Here is a 14,192-nt window from a genome sequence, read left to right on the forward strand (position 1 = left end):
CTTCCGTCTGGCCACTCTACCATAATGACCTGATTGGTGGAGTGCTGCAGAGATGGTTGCCCTTCTGGAAGGTTCTCCCATCTCCACAGATGAACTCTAGAGCTCCTTTAGAGTGACCATCGGGTTCTTTATCACCTCCCTGGTGATACGCCCAAACAGCGCATTGCACAAACAAAACAACCCACACAATATCAACTGGAAATACTGGGGTCGAATACTGAACTTTTTGTTGAAATTTTTTTATTGTAATGGGAAGGGAATGGCAATCATGGTTACAGACCCAACAACATTATATAGTATCTCCTCCCGTGAAGAAAAGCAAAAAAATCAAATCAAATCAAATCCAATTTTATTTGTCACATACACATGGTTAGCAGATGTTAATGCGAGTGTAGCGAAATGCTTGTGCTTCTAGTTCCGACAATGCAGTAATAACGAACAAGTAATCTAACTAACAATTCCAAAAAAACTACTGTCTTATACACAGTGTAAGGGGATAAGGAATATGTACATAAGGATATATGAATGAGTGATGGTACAAAGCAGCATAGGCAAGATACAGTAGATGATATCGAGTACAGTATAACATATGAGATGAGTATGTAAACAAAGTGGCATAGTTAAAGTGGCTAGTGATACATGTATTACATAAGGATGCAGTCGATGATATAGAGTACAGTATATACATATGCATATGAGATGAATAATGTAGGGTAAGTAACATTATATAAGGTAGCATTGTTTAAAGTGGCTAGTGATATATTTACATAATTTCCCATCAATTCCCATTATTAAAGTGGCTGGAGTTGAGTCAGTGTCATTGACAGTGTGTTGGCAGCAGCCACTCAATGTTAGTGGTGGCTGTTTAACAGTCTGATGGCCTTGAGATAGAAGCTGTTTTTCAGTCTCTCGGTCCCAGCTTTGATGCACCTGTACTGACCTCGCCTTCTGGATGACAGCGGGGTGAACAGGCAGTGGCTCGGGTGGTTGATGTCCTTGATGATCTTTATGGCCTTCCTGTAGCATCGGGTGGTGTAGGTGTCCTGGAGGGCAGGTAGTTTGCCCCCGGTGATGCGTTGTGCAGACCTCACTACCCTCTGGATAGCCTTACGGTTGAGGGCGGTGCAGTTGCCATACCAGGCGGTGATACACCCCGCCAGGATGCTCTCGATTGTGCATCTGTAGAAGTTTGTGAGTGCTTTTGGTGACAAGCCGAATTTCTTCAGCCTCCTGAGGTTGAAGAGGCGCTGCTGCGCCTTCTTCACGATGCTGTCTGTGTGAGTGGACCAATTCAGTTTGTCTGTGATGTGTATGCCAAGGAACTTAAAACTTGCTACCCTCTCCACTACTGTTCCATCGATGTGGATAGGGGGGTGTTCCCTCTGCTGTTTCCTGAAGTCCACAATCATCTCCTTAGTTTTGTTGACGTTGAGTGTGAGGTTATTTTCCTGACACCACACTCCGAGGGCCCTCACCTCCTCCCTGTAGGCCGTCTCGTCGTTGTTGGTAATCAAGCCTACCACTGTTGTGTCGTCCGCAAACTTGATGATTGAGTTGGAGGCGTGCGTGGCCACGCAGTCGTGGGTAAACAGGGAGTACAGGAGAGGGCTCAGAACGCACCCTTGTGGGGCCCCAGTGTTGAGGATCAGAGGGGTGGAGATGTTGTTGCTGCTACAACTTGATGACCCTTCACATACCTAACCATTTCCTTGGCTTTCTTGTAGAGTGTATTCATTGTTTTCAGTGCCATGATGTCCTTGAGGAGCAGATTCGATGCATGAGCAGGACAGCCAAAGGGTGTGATGAGAGGATAGGACTCCTCCACTTTAGACCAAGCTGCCTTCATGTTCGCAGCATTGTCTATCACCAGTGCAAATACCTTCTGTGGTCCACTGCCTTCAGCTCATCTGCAATGTAGAGACTGGTGTGTCTGTTGGCCCTTGTGTCTGTGCTCTTGTAGAATACTGGTTATGGGGTGAAGATGATGTAGTTAATTATTACTTGCCCATTAACATTCAACCACCCATCAGAGATGATTGCAGTACAGTCTGCTTTCTCTATGATTTGCTTGACCTTCACTTGAACTCTGTTGAACTCTGTTGAACTCTGCATCCAGCAAATTAGTAGATAAAGCATGTCTGGTTGGAGGGGTGTATGCTGGGCGAAGAACATTCAGAAATCTCTTCCAATAACATTATCAGTTGCATACACAGCTCGAGCAAGACATTCATCAGCATTTCTCTGACGTTTGTCCATTGAGTCAAAAAAAAACTTTTGATTCCAGGAGGACCATGAGCTATTGCTATCAATAAGGTGTCTGATTTCATAATTTTCACCTTGAATAGAAGTAGAGGTACTTTTGTGAGAGGTTGCTTGTTGTGAGTGCTGAGGGAACTTTATGCACTTGGCCAGATGATTCTGCATCTTTGTTGCATTCTTCACATATGATTTGGCACAGTATTTGTAAATGTACACAGCTTTTCCTTCTACTTTAGCTGCAGTGAAATGTCTCCACACATCAGTTGGTGCCCGTGTCATTTTCCTGTAAAGATGAGAAACAAAGAGTTAAAAAAAACAAATACAATTCCATGTACAGATAAATAGTTAAGCAGTTAGATTAAACAACTCCTTTGTAAGATAAAGGTTTTAAAATGAAACATGTATGGAAACAGGTGAATTAACACTCAGCAGGCTCAAGCAAGCTAAAAACCCACATGGTAGCAAAAACTAACTAGCAGTTAGAAATGATAGAAATTATAAATTATTTAAACACATTTTGTGGAGGCTACTATTTACTATTTGCCATAAAAAATGTATGTCATGAAAAATATTTTCGCACCACCCAGTATTGCAATCAAAACTTACCAGAAAGCATGTAGTATTTGACTCAGACAGTGTAGTCGTGTGTGCTCAATAGCATCTCATTAGTGTGCAAGATCTTGAGAATCAGCTGTGATGTGATGGAAGAATGCACTGTGCATGTAGAGGGTTGCAATTCCATTGAATTGGGGATATTTTAACCAAAATATGGCACAAGACCGATAATTGCCTTGAGTATCCCACAAAAAAAGGTTAACTGTTATAAGCCAACTTTTTTTGATGAATTTAAGCAAAATTCCCCAAATTCCAGGGCTTAACTTCCCATGGAAAATCTCCGTAAATTTACCGGAACGTTTCCGACCCTTTACAACCCTAGTAGCCGTGCTTGTTATTGAATTATACATAAACCACTGACCGTGTCACCAGCAAAGCACCCCCACACCATCACACCTTCTCCTCCATGCTTCACGGTGGGAACTACACATGCGGAGATCATCCGTTCACCTACTCTGCGTCTCACAAAGAAATGGCAGTTGGAACTCATCAGACCAAGGACAGATTTCCACCGGCCTAATGTCCATTCAATCAAATCAATCAAATTGATTTATAAAGCCCTTTTTTACATCAGCCGATGTCACAAAGTGCTATACAGAAACCCAGCCTAAAAACCCAAACCGAAAGCAATACATGTGTTTCTGGCGAAAGCAAGTCTCTTCTTCTTTTTGGTGTCCTTTTAGTAGTGGTTTCTTTGCAGCAATTCGACCATGAACAGTTGATGTTAAGATGTGTCTGTTACTTGAACTCTGTGAAGAATTGATTTGGGCTGCAATTTCAGAGGCTGGTAACTCTAGTGAACTTATCCTCTGCAGCAGAGGTATCTCTGGGTCTTCCTTTCCTGTGGCGGTCCTCACGAGAGCCAGTTTCGTCATAGCGCTTGATGGTTTTCAAAGTTCCTAATGACCTTCATGTCTTCAAGTAATAATGGACTGTCGTTTCTCTTTGGTTATTTGAGCTGTTCTTGCCATAATATGGACTTGGTCTTTTACCAAATAGGGCTATCTTCTGTATTCCACTCCTACCATGTCACAACACAACTGATTGGCCCAAACACATTTAGAAGGAAAGAAATTCCACAAATGAACTTTCAACTTTTTGACTACCTCATAAAGCTGGTTGAGAGAATGCCAAGAGTGTGCAAAGCTGTCATTAAGTCAAAAGGGTGGCTACTTTGAAGAATCTCAATTATAAAATATATTTTGATTTATTTAACCCTTTTTTGGTTACTTAATGATTTACTACATGTTATTTCATAGTTTTGATGTCTTCACTTATTCTAAAATGTAGAAAAACCCGTGAATGAGTGGGTGTGTCCACATTTTGACTGGTACTGTGTGTATTTGTTCACATTTCTAAGTAATCTAAAATACTCTTTTCTATATTGTTTTGGCCCGTGTTAAACATTTGTACTGCTTTTTCTCCCGTCATGTAAGTCTCTGTTCTGTCATGGCAGGTTTGACCCAGACATCCTGGTGGGCTACGAGGTCCAGATGCGTTCCTGGGGCTTCCTCCTCCAGCGGGCATCAGCACTCGGTGTGGACCTGTGCCAGCAGCTTTCCCGGGTACCAGGTAGGGTGGCACTGACCCTGGCCCTGTTTGCTGCCACAACACTGCTCACTCACACCTTTTAGCTCCTATAAAACAGGTCTGATGAGAGAATAAAATAAGCAATTCCTCTCCTAAAGGGAGCTGTGTAATGTAGCTAATCCACAGCTTGAGAGCTTGTTTATTGAGTAGATATTTCTCTGTGATTTAGGTAAAGTATCGTGTTTCGTAGCATGGGGGTGTTCTATTTGAAATCTGATTTGATTAAAATACTGTGCAATTGTGGGAGTGAATTTATGCTCCACTCAGTGTATTCAAATACATTCGGGCAAAAAAGTATTTAGTCAGCCACCAATTGTGCAAGTTCTCCCACTTAAAAAGATGAGAGAGGCCTGTAATTTTCATCATAGGTACACTTCAACTATGAAAGACAAAATGAGAAAAAAAAATCCAGAAAATCTCATTATATGATTTCTAATGAATTTATTTGCAAATTATGGTGGAAAATAAGTATTTGGTCACCTACAAACAAGCAAGATATCTGGCTCTCACAGACCTGTAACTTCTTCTTTAACTTCTTGGATATAGGGGGCGCTATTTAAATTTTTGGATGAAAAACGTTCCCGTTTTAAACAAGATATTTTGTCACGAAAAGATGCTCGACTATGAATATAATTGACAGCTTTGGAAAGAAAACACTCTGACGTTTCCAAAACTGCAAAGATATTGTCTGTGAGTGCCACAGAACTGATGTTACAGAAAAAACCCAGATAGAAATCCAATCAGGAAGTGCCACATTTTTTGAAACCGCCTCATACCAATGACTCCTTATATGGCTGTGAATGGGCCACGAATGAGCTTAGGCTTTCTGTCGCTTCCCCAAGGTGTCGATAGCATTGTGACGTATTTGTAGGCATATCATTGGAAGATTGACCATAAAAGACTACATCTACCAGGTGATCGCTTGGTGTCCTCCGTCACAATTATTGTGTAATCTTCTGATGAGAAGCCAACTGCCACCACTGATAGATTATCGAATAGATATGTGAAAAACACCTTGAGGATTGATTCTGAACAACGTTTGCCATGTTTCTGTCGATATTATGGAGCTAATTTGGAAAAAAGTTTGGCATTGTAAGTGACTGCATTTTCCGGTCTTTTTCTTAGCCAAACGTGATGAACAAAACGGAGCTATTTCGTCTACACAAATAATCTTTTTGGAAAAAATGAACATTTGCTATCTAACTAAGAGTCTCGTCATTGAAAACACCCGAAGTTCTTCAAAGGTAAATGATTTTTATTTGAATGCTTTTCTTGTTTTTTTGAAAATGTTGCCTGCTGAATGCTAGGCTTAATGCTATGCTAGGCTATCAATACTCTTACACAAATGCTTGTGTAGCTTTGGTTGAAAAGCATATTTTGAAAATCTGAGATGACAGTGTTGTTAACAAAAGGCTAAGCTTGTGTTTGAATATATTTATTTCATTTCATTTGCGATTTTCATGAATAGGAAACGTTGCGTTATGGTAATGAGCTTGAGGCTATGATTACGCTCCCGGATACGGGATTGCTTGTCGCTAGAGGTTAAGAGGCTCCTCTGTCCTCCACTCGTTACCTGTATTAATGGCACCTGTTTGAACTTGTTATCAGTGTAAAAGACACCTGTCCACAACCTCAAACAGTCACGCTCCAAACTCCACTATGGCCAAGACCAAAGAGCTGTCAAAGGACACCAGAAACAAAATTGTAGACCTGCACCAGGCTGGGAAGACTGAATCTGCAATAGATAAGCAGCTTGGTTTGAAGAAATCATCTGTGGGAATTATTAGGAAATGGAAGACATACAAGACCACTGATAATCTCCCTCGATCTGGGGCTCCATGCAAGATCTCAGCCCGTGGGGTCAAAATGATCACAAGAACGGTGAGCAAAAATCCCAGAACCACACGGGGGGACCTAGTGAAGGACCTGCAGAGAGCTTGGGACCAAAGTAACAAAGCCTACCATCAGTAACACACTATGCCGCCAGGGACTCAAATCCTGCAGTGCCAGACGTGTCCCCCTGCTTAAGCCAGTACATGTCCAGGCCCGTCTGAAATTTGCTAGAGAGCATTTGGATGATCCAGAAGAAGATTGGGAGAATGTTATATGGTCAGATGAAACCAAAATATAACTTTTGGTAAAAACTCAACTCGTCGTGTTTGGAGGACAAAGAATGCTGAGTTGCATCCAAAGAACACCATACCTACTGTGAAGCATGGGGGTGGAAACATCATGCTTTGGGGCTGTTTTTCTGCGAAGGGACCAGGATGACTGATCTGTGTAAAGGAAAGAATGAATGGGGCCATGTATCGTGAGATTTTGAGTGAAAACCTCCTTCCATCAGCAAGGGCATTGAAGGTGAAACGTGGATGGGTCTTTCAGCATGACAATGATCCCAAACACACCGCCGGGGCAATGAAGGAGTGACTTCGTAAGAAGCATTTCAAGGTCCTGGAGTGGCCTAGCCAGTCTCCAGATCTCAAACCCATAGAAAATCTTTGGAGGGAGTTGAAAGTCCGTGTTGCCCAGCAAGAGCCCCAAAACATCACTGCTCTAGAGGAGATCTGCATGGAGGAATGGGCCAAAATACCAGCAACAGTGTGTGAAAACCTTGTGAAGACTTACAGAAAACATTTGACCTCTGTCATTGCCAACAAAGGGTATATAACAAAGTATTGAGAAACTTTTGTTAATGACCAAATACTTATTTTCCACCATAATTTCTTCTCTTTTGTCTGTCATAGTTGAAGTGTACCTTTGATGAAAATTACAGGCATCTCTCATCTTTTTAAGTGGGAGAACTTGCACAATTGGTGGCTGACTAAATACTTTTTTGCCCCACTGTATATTGGCACTCATACAGAAACCTCAAGCAGGTTTCTTTCTGACGTTCTACTGCTCTATACCCAGCCATTCTATCCAGGTCAAAGGAGAATGTCGTCTGGCTGCTCCTCCATGGGTGTAATAACGTCTGTATGTCTGTTGTCTTCAGGTGCCGCCAAAGAGAACCATTTCGCAGCAGAGAGAGACGAGTATAGAGCAGACACCATGACAGAGATACACATCATCGGACGTATCGTCATCAACCTGTGGAGAATTATGAAGACTGAGGTAGCTGCTGCTGCAGACGTTATTAATCACTTCCCTTTTATTTTAAGAACATAACTTAGGTCATTTGTAAGTGTGTATTTCATAGTTTTTTTCCCCAGGTGACATTGAACAACTACAGTTTTGAGAATGTGGCCTTCCACGTCCTGCACCAGCGCTTCCCCCTGTACAGCCCCCGCTCCCTGTCCGACTGGTTCGACCACAACACTGACCTGTACAGGTGGGCAATACACCATCCTGCTGGATACACTCACACCCATTTACCTGGCTGATCTCTCTTTTCAAGAGCCGACAGCCATGGCAGCTCTGCTTCTTGCTCCTAAGCAACTTTGCAGTATTTTGTTTTTTTGTGTCTTATTTCTTACATTATTAGCCCAGAATGTTTTTTGTGTTATTGTATACAGACAGAAATAACTTTTGGATATCTGAGCGGTGGTAACTCACCAGCATTATGACTTTGCCGAATTGGAGCCTTTGTTCGTACCCCCCAGGGCAATTTAACTTATTTCAGAGGCTGCTCCAAGACGCAGCCGGTGGAGGAGAGGTATTCGGAGTGGACACCAGCCAGCGCTTCTGAGTATATAACCCGCTAATGTTCAGTCTCTGGATGAGCTCAGGGTGAGGAGCTCCTTCCAGAGAGACATCAGGGACTATAACATACTCTGTTTCACGGAATCATGACTCTCTACGATTATACTGTCCTTGTCCATACAGCCAGCTGGGTTCTCAGTACATCACGCATACAGGAATAAAGAACTCTCCGGGAAGAAGAAAGGCGATGGTGTATGTTTCATGATTTACTACTCATGGTGTGATTGTGATAACGTACAGAAACTCAAGTCCTTTTGTTCACCCGACCTAGAATACCTCACAATCAAATGCAGACCGTATTACCTCTCAAGATACATTTCTTTGGTTATAGTTGTGTATATTCTCCCTCAAGCCGATACCACGACGGCCCTCAAGGAGCTACACTGAACACCACATATCCACATATCCTGAGGCCGCATTTATTGTACCTGGGGATTTTAACAAAGCTGGTTGGAGTGTTTACAGACACAGTCCATAATTGTTTCAAGATGTCCACCATTGTTCCTGTACCCAAGAATCGCCCCGTAGCACTCACTTCTGTCATCATGAAGTGTTTTGAGAGGCTAGTTAAGGATCATATCACCTCCACCTTACCTGACACCCTAGACCCACCTCAATTTGCATATCGCCCCAATAGATACACAGACGATGCAATCACCGTCGCACTGCACACTGTCCTATCCCATCTGGACAAGATGAATACCTATGTAAGAATGCTGTTCATTGACTATAACACCATAGTACCCTCCAAGCTCGTCATTAATCTTGGGGCCCTGGGCATCCTGACAGGCCGCCCCCAGGTGGTGAAGGTAGGAAACCAACACCTCCACGTTACTGATCCTCAACACAGTGGCCTACAAGGGTACGTGCTCAGCCTCCTCCTGTACTCCCTGTTCAACCATAACTGTGTGGCAACGCAAGCCTCCAACTCAATCATCAAGTTTGCAGACGACACAACAGAGGAGCTGATCGTGGACTTCAGGAAACAGCAGAGGGAGCACGCCCCTATCCACATCAACGGGACCGCAGTGGAAAGCTTCAAGTTCCTCGGCGTACACATCACTGACAATCTGAAATGGTCCACCCACACAGACAACAGCGCCTCTTCAACCTCAGGAGGCTAAGGAAATTTGGCTTGGCCCCTAAGACCCTCTCAAACTTTTACAGATGCACAATGCCATAATAACGGCCATCTTTAAATCAGGCGACCCTGCTAACGTGAGTAACTACAGGCCCATTAGTATACTACCTGTGGTGTCAAAGGTTGTTGAAAAGTGTGTAGCAGAACAACTGATTGCCCACCTCAACAACAGCCCCTTCACATTACACTCCATGCAGTTTGGCTTCAGAGCGAAACACTCCACAGAAACGGCCAACTGCTTTCTTCTGGAAAATGTGAAGTCCAAGATGGACAAAGGGGGTGCTGTTGGGGCTGTGTTTCTGGCTTTTGATACTATTAACCATGAGATTCTCATCACAAAATTGTCCAAGTTCAACTTTTCCCCTGATGCCTTGAGATGGATGAAATCATACCTTGAAGGCAGAACTCAGTGTGTCAGAGTGAGCAATGAGCTGTCGCCCACTCGTAGCTATGATGTGGGCGTGCCCCAAGGGTCAATACTGGGGCCCCTCCTGTTCAGCCTGTACATTAATGATCTGCCTTCTGTCTGTACTGGGTCTGAAGTTCAAATGTATGCAGATGATACAGTGATATATGTGCATGCAAAGAGCAAACAACAAGCTGCACAAGAACTCACTACTGTAATGGTCCAGGTTACAAAGTGGCTCAGTGACTCGTGTTTGCATCTCAATGTGAAAAAAACTGTTTGCATGTTCTTCACAAAGAGGGCAACAGATGCTACTGAGCCAGATGTCTATGTGTCAGGGGAGAAGCTCCAGGTGGTATCCGATTTTAAGTACCTTGGCATCATACTTGATGCCAACCTCTCTTTTAAAAAGCATGTGAAAAAGGTCATTCAAATAACCAAATTCAACCTAGCTAATTTCCGATTTATACGAAATTGTTTGACTACAGAGGTAGCAAAACTGTACTTCAAATCTATGATACTCCCCCACTTAACATACTGCTTGACTAGTTGGGCCCAAGCTTGCTGTACAACATTAAAACCTATTCAGTCTGTCTACAAACAGGCTCTCAAAGTGCTTGATAGGAAGCCCAATAGCCATCATCATTGTCACATCCTTAGAAAGCATGAGCTCTTGAGTTGGGAAAATCTTGTGCAATACACCGACGCATGTCTTGTATTCAAGATCCTTAATGGCCTGGCTCCCCCTCCACTCAATATTTTTGTTAAACAGAAAACCCAGACATATGGCAGCAGATCCACAAGGTCTGCCATGAGAGGTGACTGTATAGTTCCCCTAAGGAAAAGCACCTTTAGTAAATCTGCATTCTCTGTGAGAGCTTCCCATGTCTGGAATACACTGCCATCAGACACACATAACTGCACCACATATCACACTTTCACAAAATGCTTGAAGACATGGCTCACAATCAGATTTGTGAACATGGTCCCTAGCTGTGTGTTGCCGCTCTCCATGTTGTCTGTTGTCTGTAGCTTGTGAGGTGTGGAAACACTTTGTTGCTTTTATGAATTTTGACTTGCTGCCTTTTGTTCTATGCTGCTCTGTCTGTATGCTACGTCTTGCTTGTCCTATGTTGCTCTGTCTGTATGCTATGTCTTGCTTGTCCTATGTTGCTCTGTCTGTATGCTACGTCTTGCTTGTCCTATGTTGCTCTGTCTGTATGCTATGTCTTGCTTGTCCTATGTTGCTATGTCTTGCTTGTTCTATGTTGCTATTGTCTATATTGTAATTGATTTTAATAACCTGCCCAGGGACTGCGGTTGAAAATTAGCCGGCTGGCTAAAACCGGCACTTTTACTGAAACGTTGATTAATGTGCACTGTCCCTGTAAAAATAAAAAAAATCAACTCAAACTCAAACAATTGAGAGCATCATGTTGGGCTGTATCACCGCCTGGTACGGCAACTGCACCTCCCGCAACCGCAGGGCTGTCCAGAGGGTGGTGCGGTCAGCCCATCGCATCATCATGGGCTCACTGCCTGCCCTCCAGGACACCTACAGCACCCGATGTCACAGTAAGGCCAAAAATATCATCAAGGGCATCAACCGCCCGAGCCATGGCCTGTTCACCCCACTACCATCCAGAAGGCGAGGTCAGTACAGGTGCATCAAAGCTGGGATCGAGAGACTGAAAAACAGCTTCTATCTCAAGGCCATCAGACTGTTAAACAGCCATCACTAGCTGGCTTCCACCCGGTTACGCAACCCTGCACCTTAGAGGCTGCTGCCCTATATACATAGACATGGAATCACTGGCCACTTTAATAATGGAACAGTAGTCACTTTAATAATGTTTACATACTGCTTTACTCATCTCATATGTAAATACTCTATTCTACTGTATTTTAGTCAATGCCACTCCGACATTTCTCGTCCTAATATTTATATATTTCTTAATTACATTATTTTACTTCAGATTTGTGTCTATTGTTGTGAATTGTTAGATACTACTGCACCGTTGGAGCTAGAAACACAAGCATTTCGTTACACCTGCAATAATATCTGCTAAATATGTGTATGTGACCAATAAAATTTGATTTCATTGATGTGCTCCCATTAATACTATTGTCAGGGGTGCAACTTTCACTGAGGCAGCCGTGTGCTTTAGGACCATGCGGACGTCTCTAACCGGTCCAGTAGGCTGTTTGGAGTGTTTATCCGACTAGATAAAAAAATATATATATAATAATTATGCCGCCCCCCCCCCCGCCCCCCACACTTCTAAAACAAAAGTTGCGCCCCTGACTATAGTCACAATTTTTTTTATGATCAACTCTTCATTGGTTCTTCATACCAATTCACTTGAAACAGACAATAAATCTTGTCTTTACATCTGTATTACTTTTGATTTCCTGGATGAAGTTGACCCCGACTGTGTTGTGTGCCTGCCAGGTGGAAGGTGGTGGACCACTATGTTAGCCGGGTGGGCGGTGCCATGCAGCTTCTCCAGCAACATGACATCATCGGCAGGACCAGCGAGCTGGCCAGGGTGTTTGGGATCCAGTTCTATCACGTGCTCACCAGGGGATCCCAGGTCAGGACCCATCACACGTTGGAACGATATTGGAACGTTATGAGATGTGAATTAACACTGTGTTGATGTAATGTTTAGCTACAGGTACAACATGGTGTTTCGTGCCAAGGGTATTATAGTAAACTGTTTTTCTATTTTATTTTACTTATATATATTAAAATTCTGTTTATGTTCCGTTTGTTTTCTGACCTGATTTTCACATTTTTATTTAGTTTTAGTTGTATCGAAATGTTAATATTTAGTTTGTGTTGGGGACAGAAGGAATGTGTGGGAGGCTAGGAGCCATTTGGGTTGTATAGTTTGTTTTTTGGGATGTCACTTCCTGCAACTTGGGTCAGTAATATATAAGGTGACGGGTCAGGTCATAGTTTAGGTTAGGTTTAAATTGTAAAGCCAACCTCAATGTCACTTGGATTTAAAAGGAAGAGCACAGAGACAGACTGGTGCAAAGGAATCTGGTGACACCAATCCAATGCTTTTTAACTTTAATAGTACAGATCTATCTAAATCAGTTTCACAGCAGCAAAATAATCCTGCAGCAACAACAAATGTGGATTATAATTCTTGTACATGTTTGTAGGGGTTGATAAAAAATTCTATGAGACGAGTGATCGAATTTAGATAGTATATCTCTGTACACGTTAGAAGAATCAAGTTGGCTACCCCCAATTAGTTATCTAGTGATACACAAACTATTCTTATTTTGAAAAATCGCAGTCTCCTGGCTGCATTTACCTGCCAGATTGTTAGCTTGAAATCCCCCCAAAAGCTTGAAAACCACATTTAGATTAAAAATATATATAATTACTAAAACTGAACAAATTTCATGACTGTTTTATTTTTACTTCATTTTGGGATCAAAGATAGTTCCAGTATAGCTTTATTTTTTTAAACTGGTTTATTTATTTCAGTTTACTAAATTGTTTTTTTCATGATTTTAGTTTTCGTTTACTATAATAACCTTGCTTCACTCACTGTCCAATGTAGCTGATATGCCTCTCATTTAGGGCAGTTGAAGTTCAGGCTCACCTCTACCTCCCCCTCTGTGGTAGACTAGAATGTGTCTGTCTGGCTCACCTCTACCTCCCCCTCTGTGGTAGACTAGAATGTGTCTGTCTGGCTCACCTCTACCTCCCCCTCTGTGGTAGACTAGAATGTGTCTGTCTGGCTCACCTCTACCTCCCCCTCTGTGGTAGACTAGAATGTGTCTGTCTGGCTCACCTCTACCTCCCCCTCTGTGGTAGACTAGAATGTGTCTGTCTGGCTCACCTCTACCTCCCCCTCTGTGGTAGACTAGAATGTGTCTGTCTGGCTCACCTCTAACTCCCCCTCTGTGGTAGACTAGAATGTGTCTGTCTGGCTCACCTCTACCTCCCCCTCTGTGGTAGACTAGAATGTGTCTGTCTGGCTCACCTCTACCTCCCCCTCTGTGGTAGACTAGAAGGTGTCTGTCTGGCTCACCTCTACCTCCCCCTCTGTGGTAGACTAGAAGGTGTCTGTCTGGCTCACCTCTACCTCCCCCTCTGTGGTAGACTAGAATGTGTCTGTCTGGCTCACCTCTACCTCCCCCTCTGTGGTAGACTAGAATGTGTCTGTCTGGCTCACCTCTACCTCCCCCTCTGTGGTAGACTAGAATGTGTCTGTCTGGCTCACCTCTACCTCCCCCTCTGTGTCTGTCTGGCTCAACTCTACCTCCACCTCTGTGGTAGACTAGAAGTTGTCTGTCTGTTTCTGGGATCTAGGAATTGGTGATTGTCCAGTGGATGGTCAGAACTAGTACTTAATACCACAAATGAAAGGAAAGATGACCAAGGGGAACAAGGGAACTTTATATAAAGACTGAGCTAAACTAGATAGAGAGGAGTTGTCAGTGATCAGTCTACTGAGA

The 14,192-nt window shown here is 43.1% G+C and overlaps 1 protein-coding gene across 1 annotated transcript in view; it reads left to right on the forward strand.

Moving 5' to 3' along the window:
- The window catches only part of LOC109901354 (DNA polymerase zeta catalytic subunit), a 121,542-nt gene that overhangs the window by 96,210 nt on the left and 11,140 nt on the right, over positions 1-14,192 (forward strand). The window contains exons 19-22 of the mRNA XM_020497383.2: positions 4,331-4,446; positions 7,457-7,575; positions 7,674-7,792; positions 12,163-12,304. Coding sequence (XP_020352972.1) covers positions 4,331-4,446; positions 7,457-7,575; positions 7,674-7,792; positions 12,163-12,304 — 496 coding nt within the window. The remainder of the gene's footprint in view (positions 1-4,330; positions 4,447-7,456; positions 7,576-7,673; positions 7,793-12,162; positions 12,305-14,192) is intronic.

This window comes from Oncorhynchus kisutch, linkage group LG12 (genome assembly GCF_002021735.2).
Source record: "Oncorhynchus kisutch isolate 150728-3 linkage group LG12, Okis_V2, whole genome shotgun sequence".
NCBI classification, from domain to species: Eukaryota; Metazoa; Chordata; class Actinopteri; order Salmoniformes; family Salmonidae; genus Oncorhynchus; species Oncorhynchus kisutch.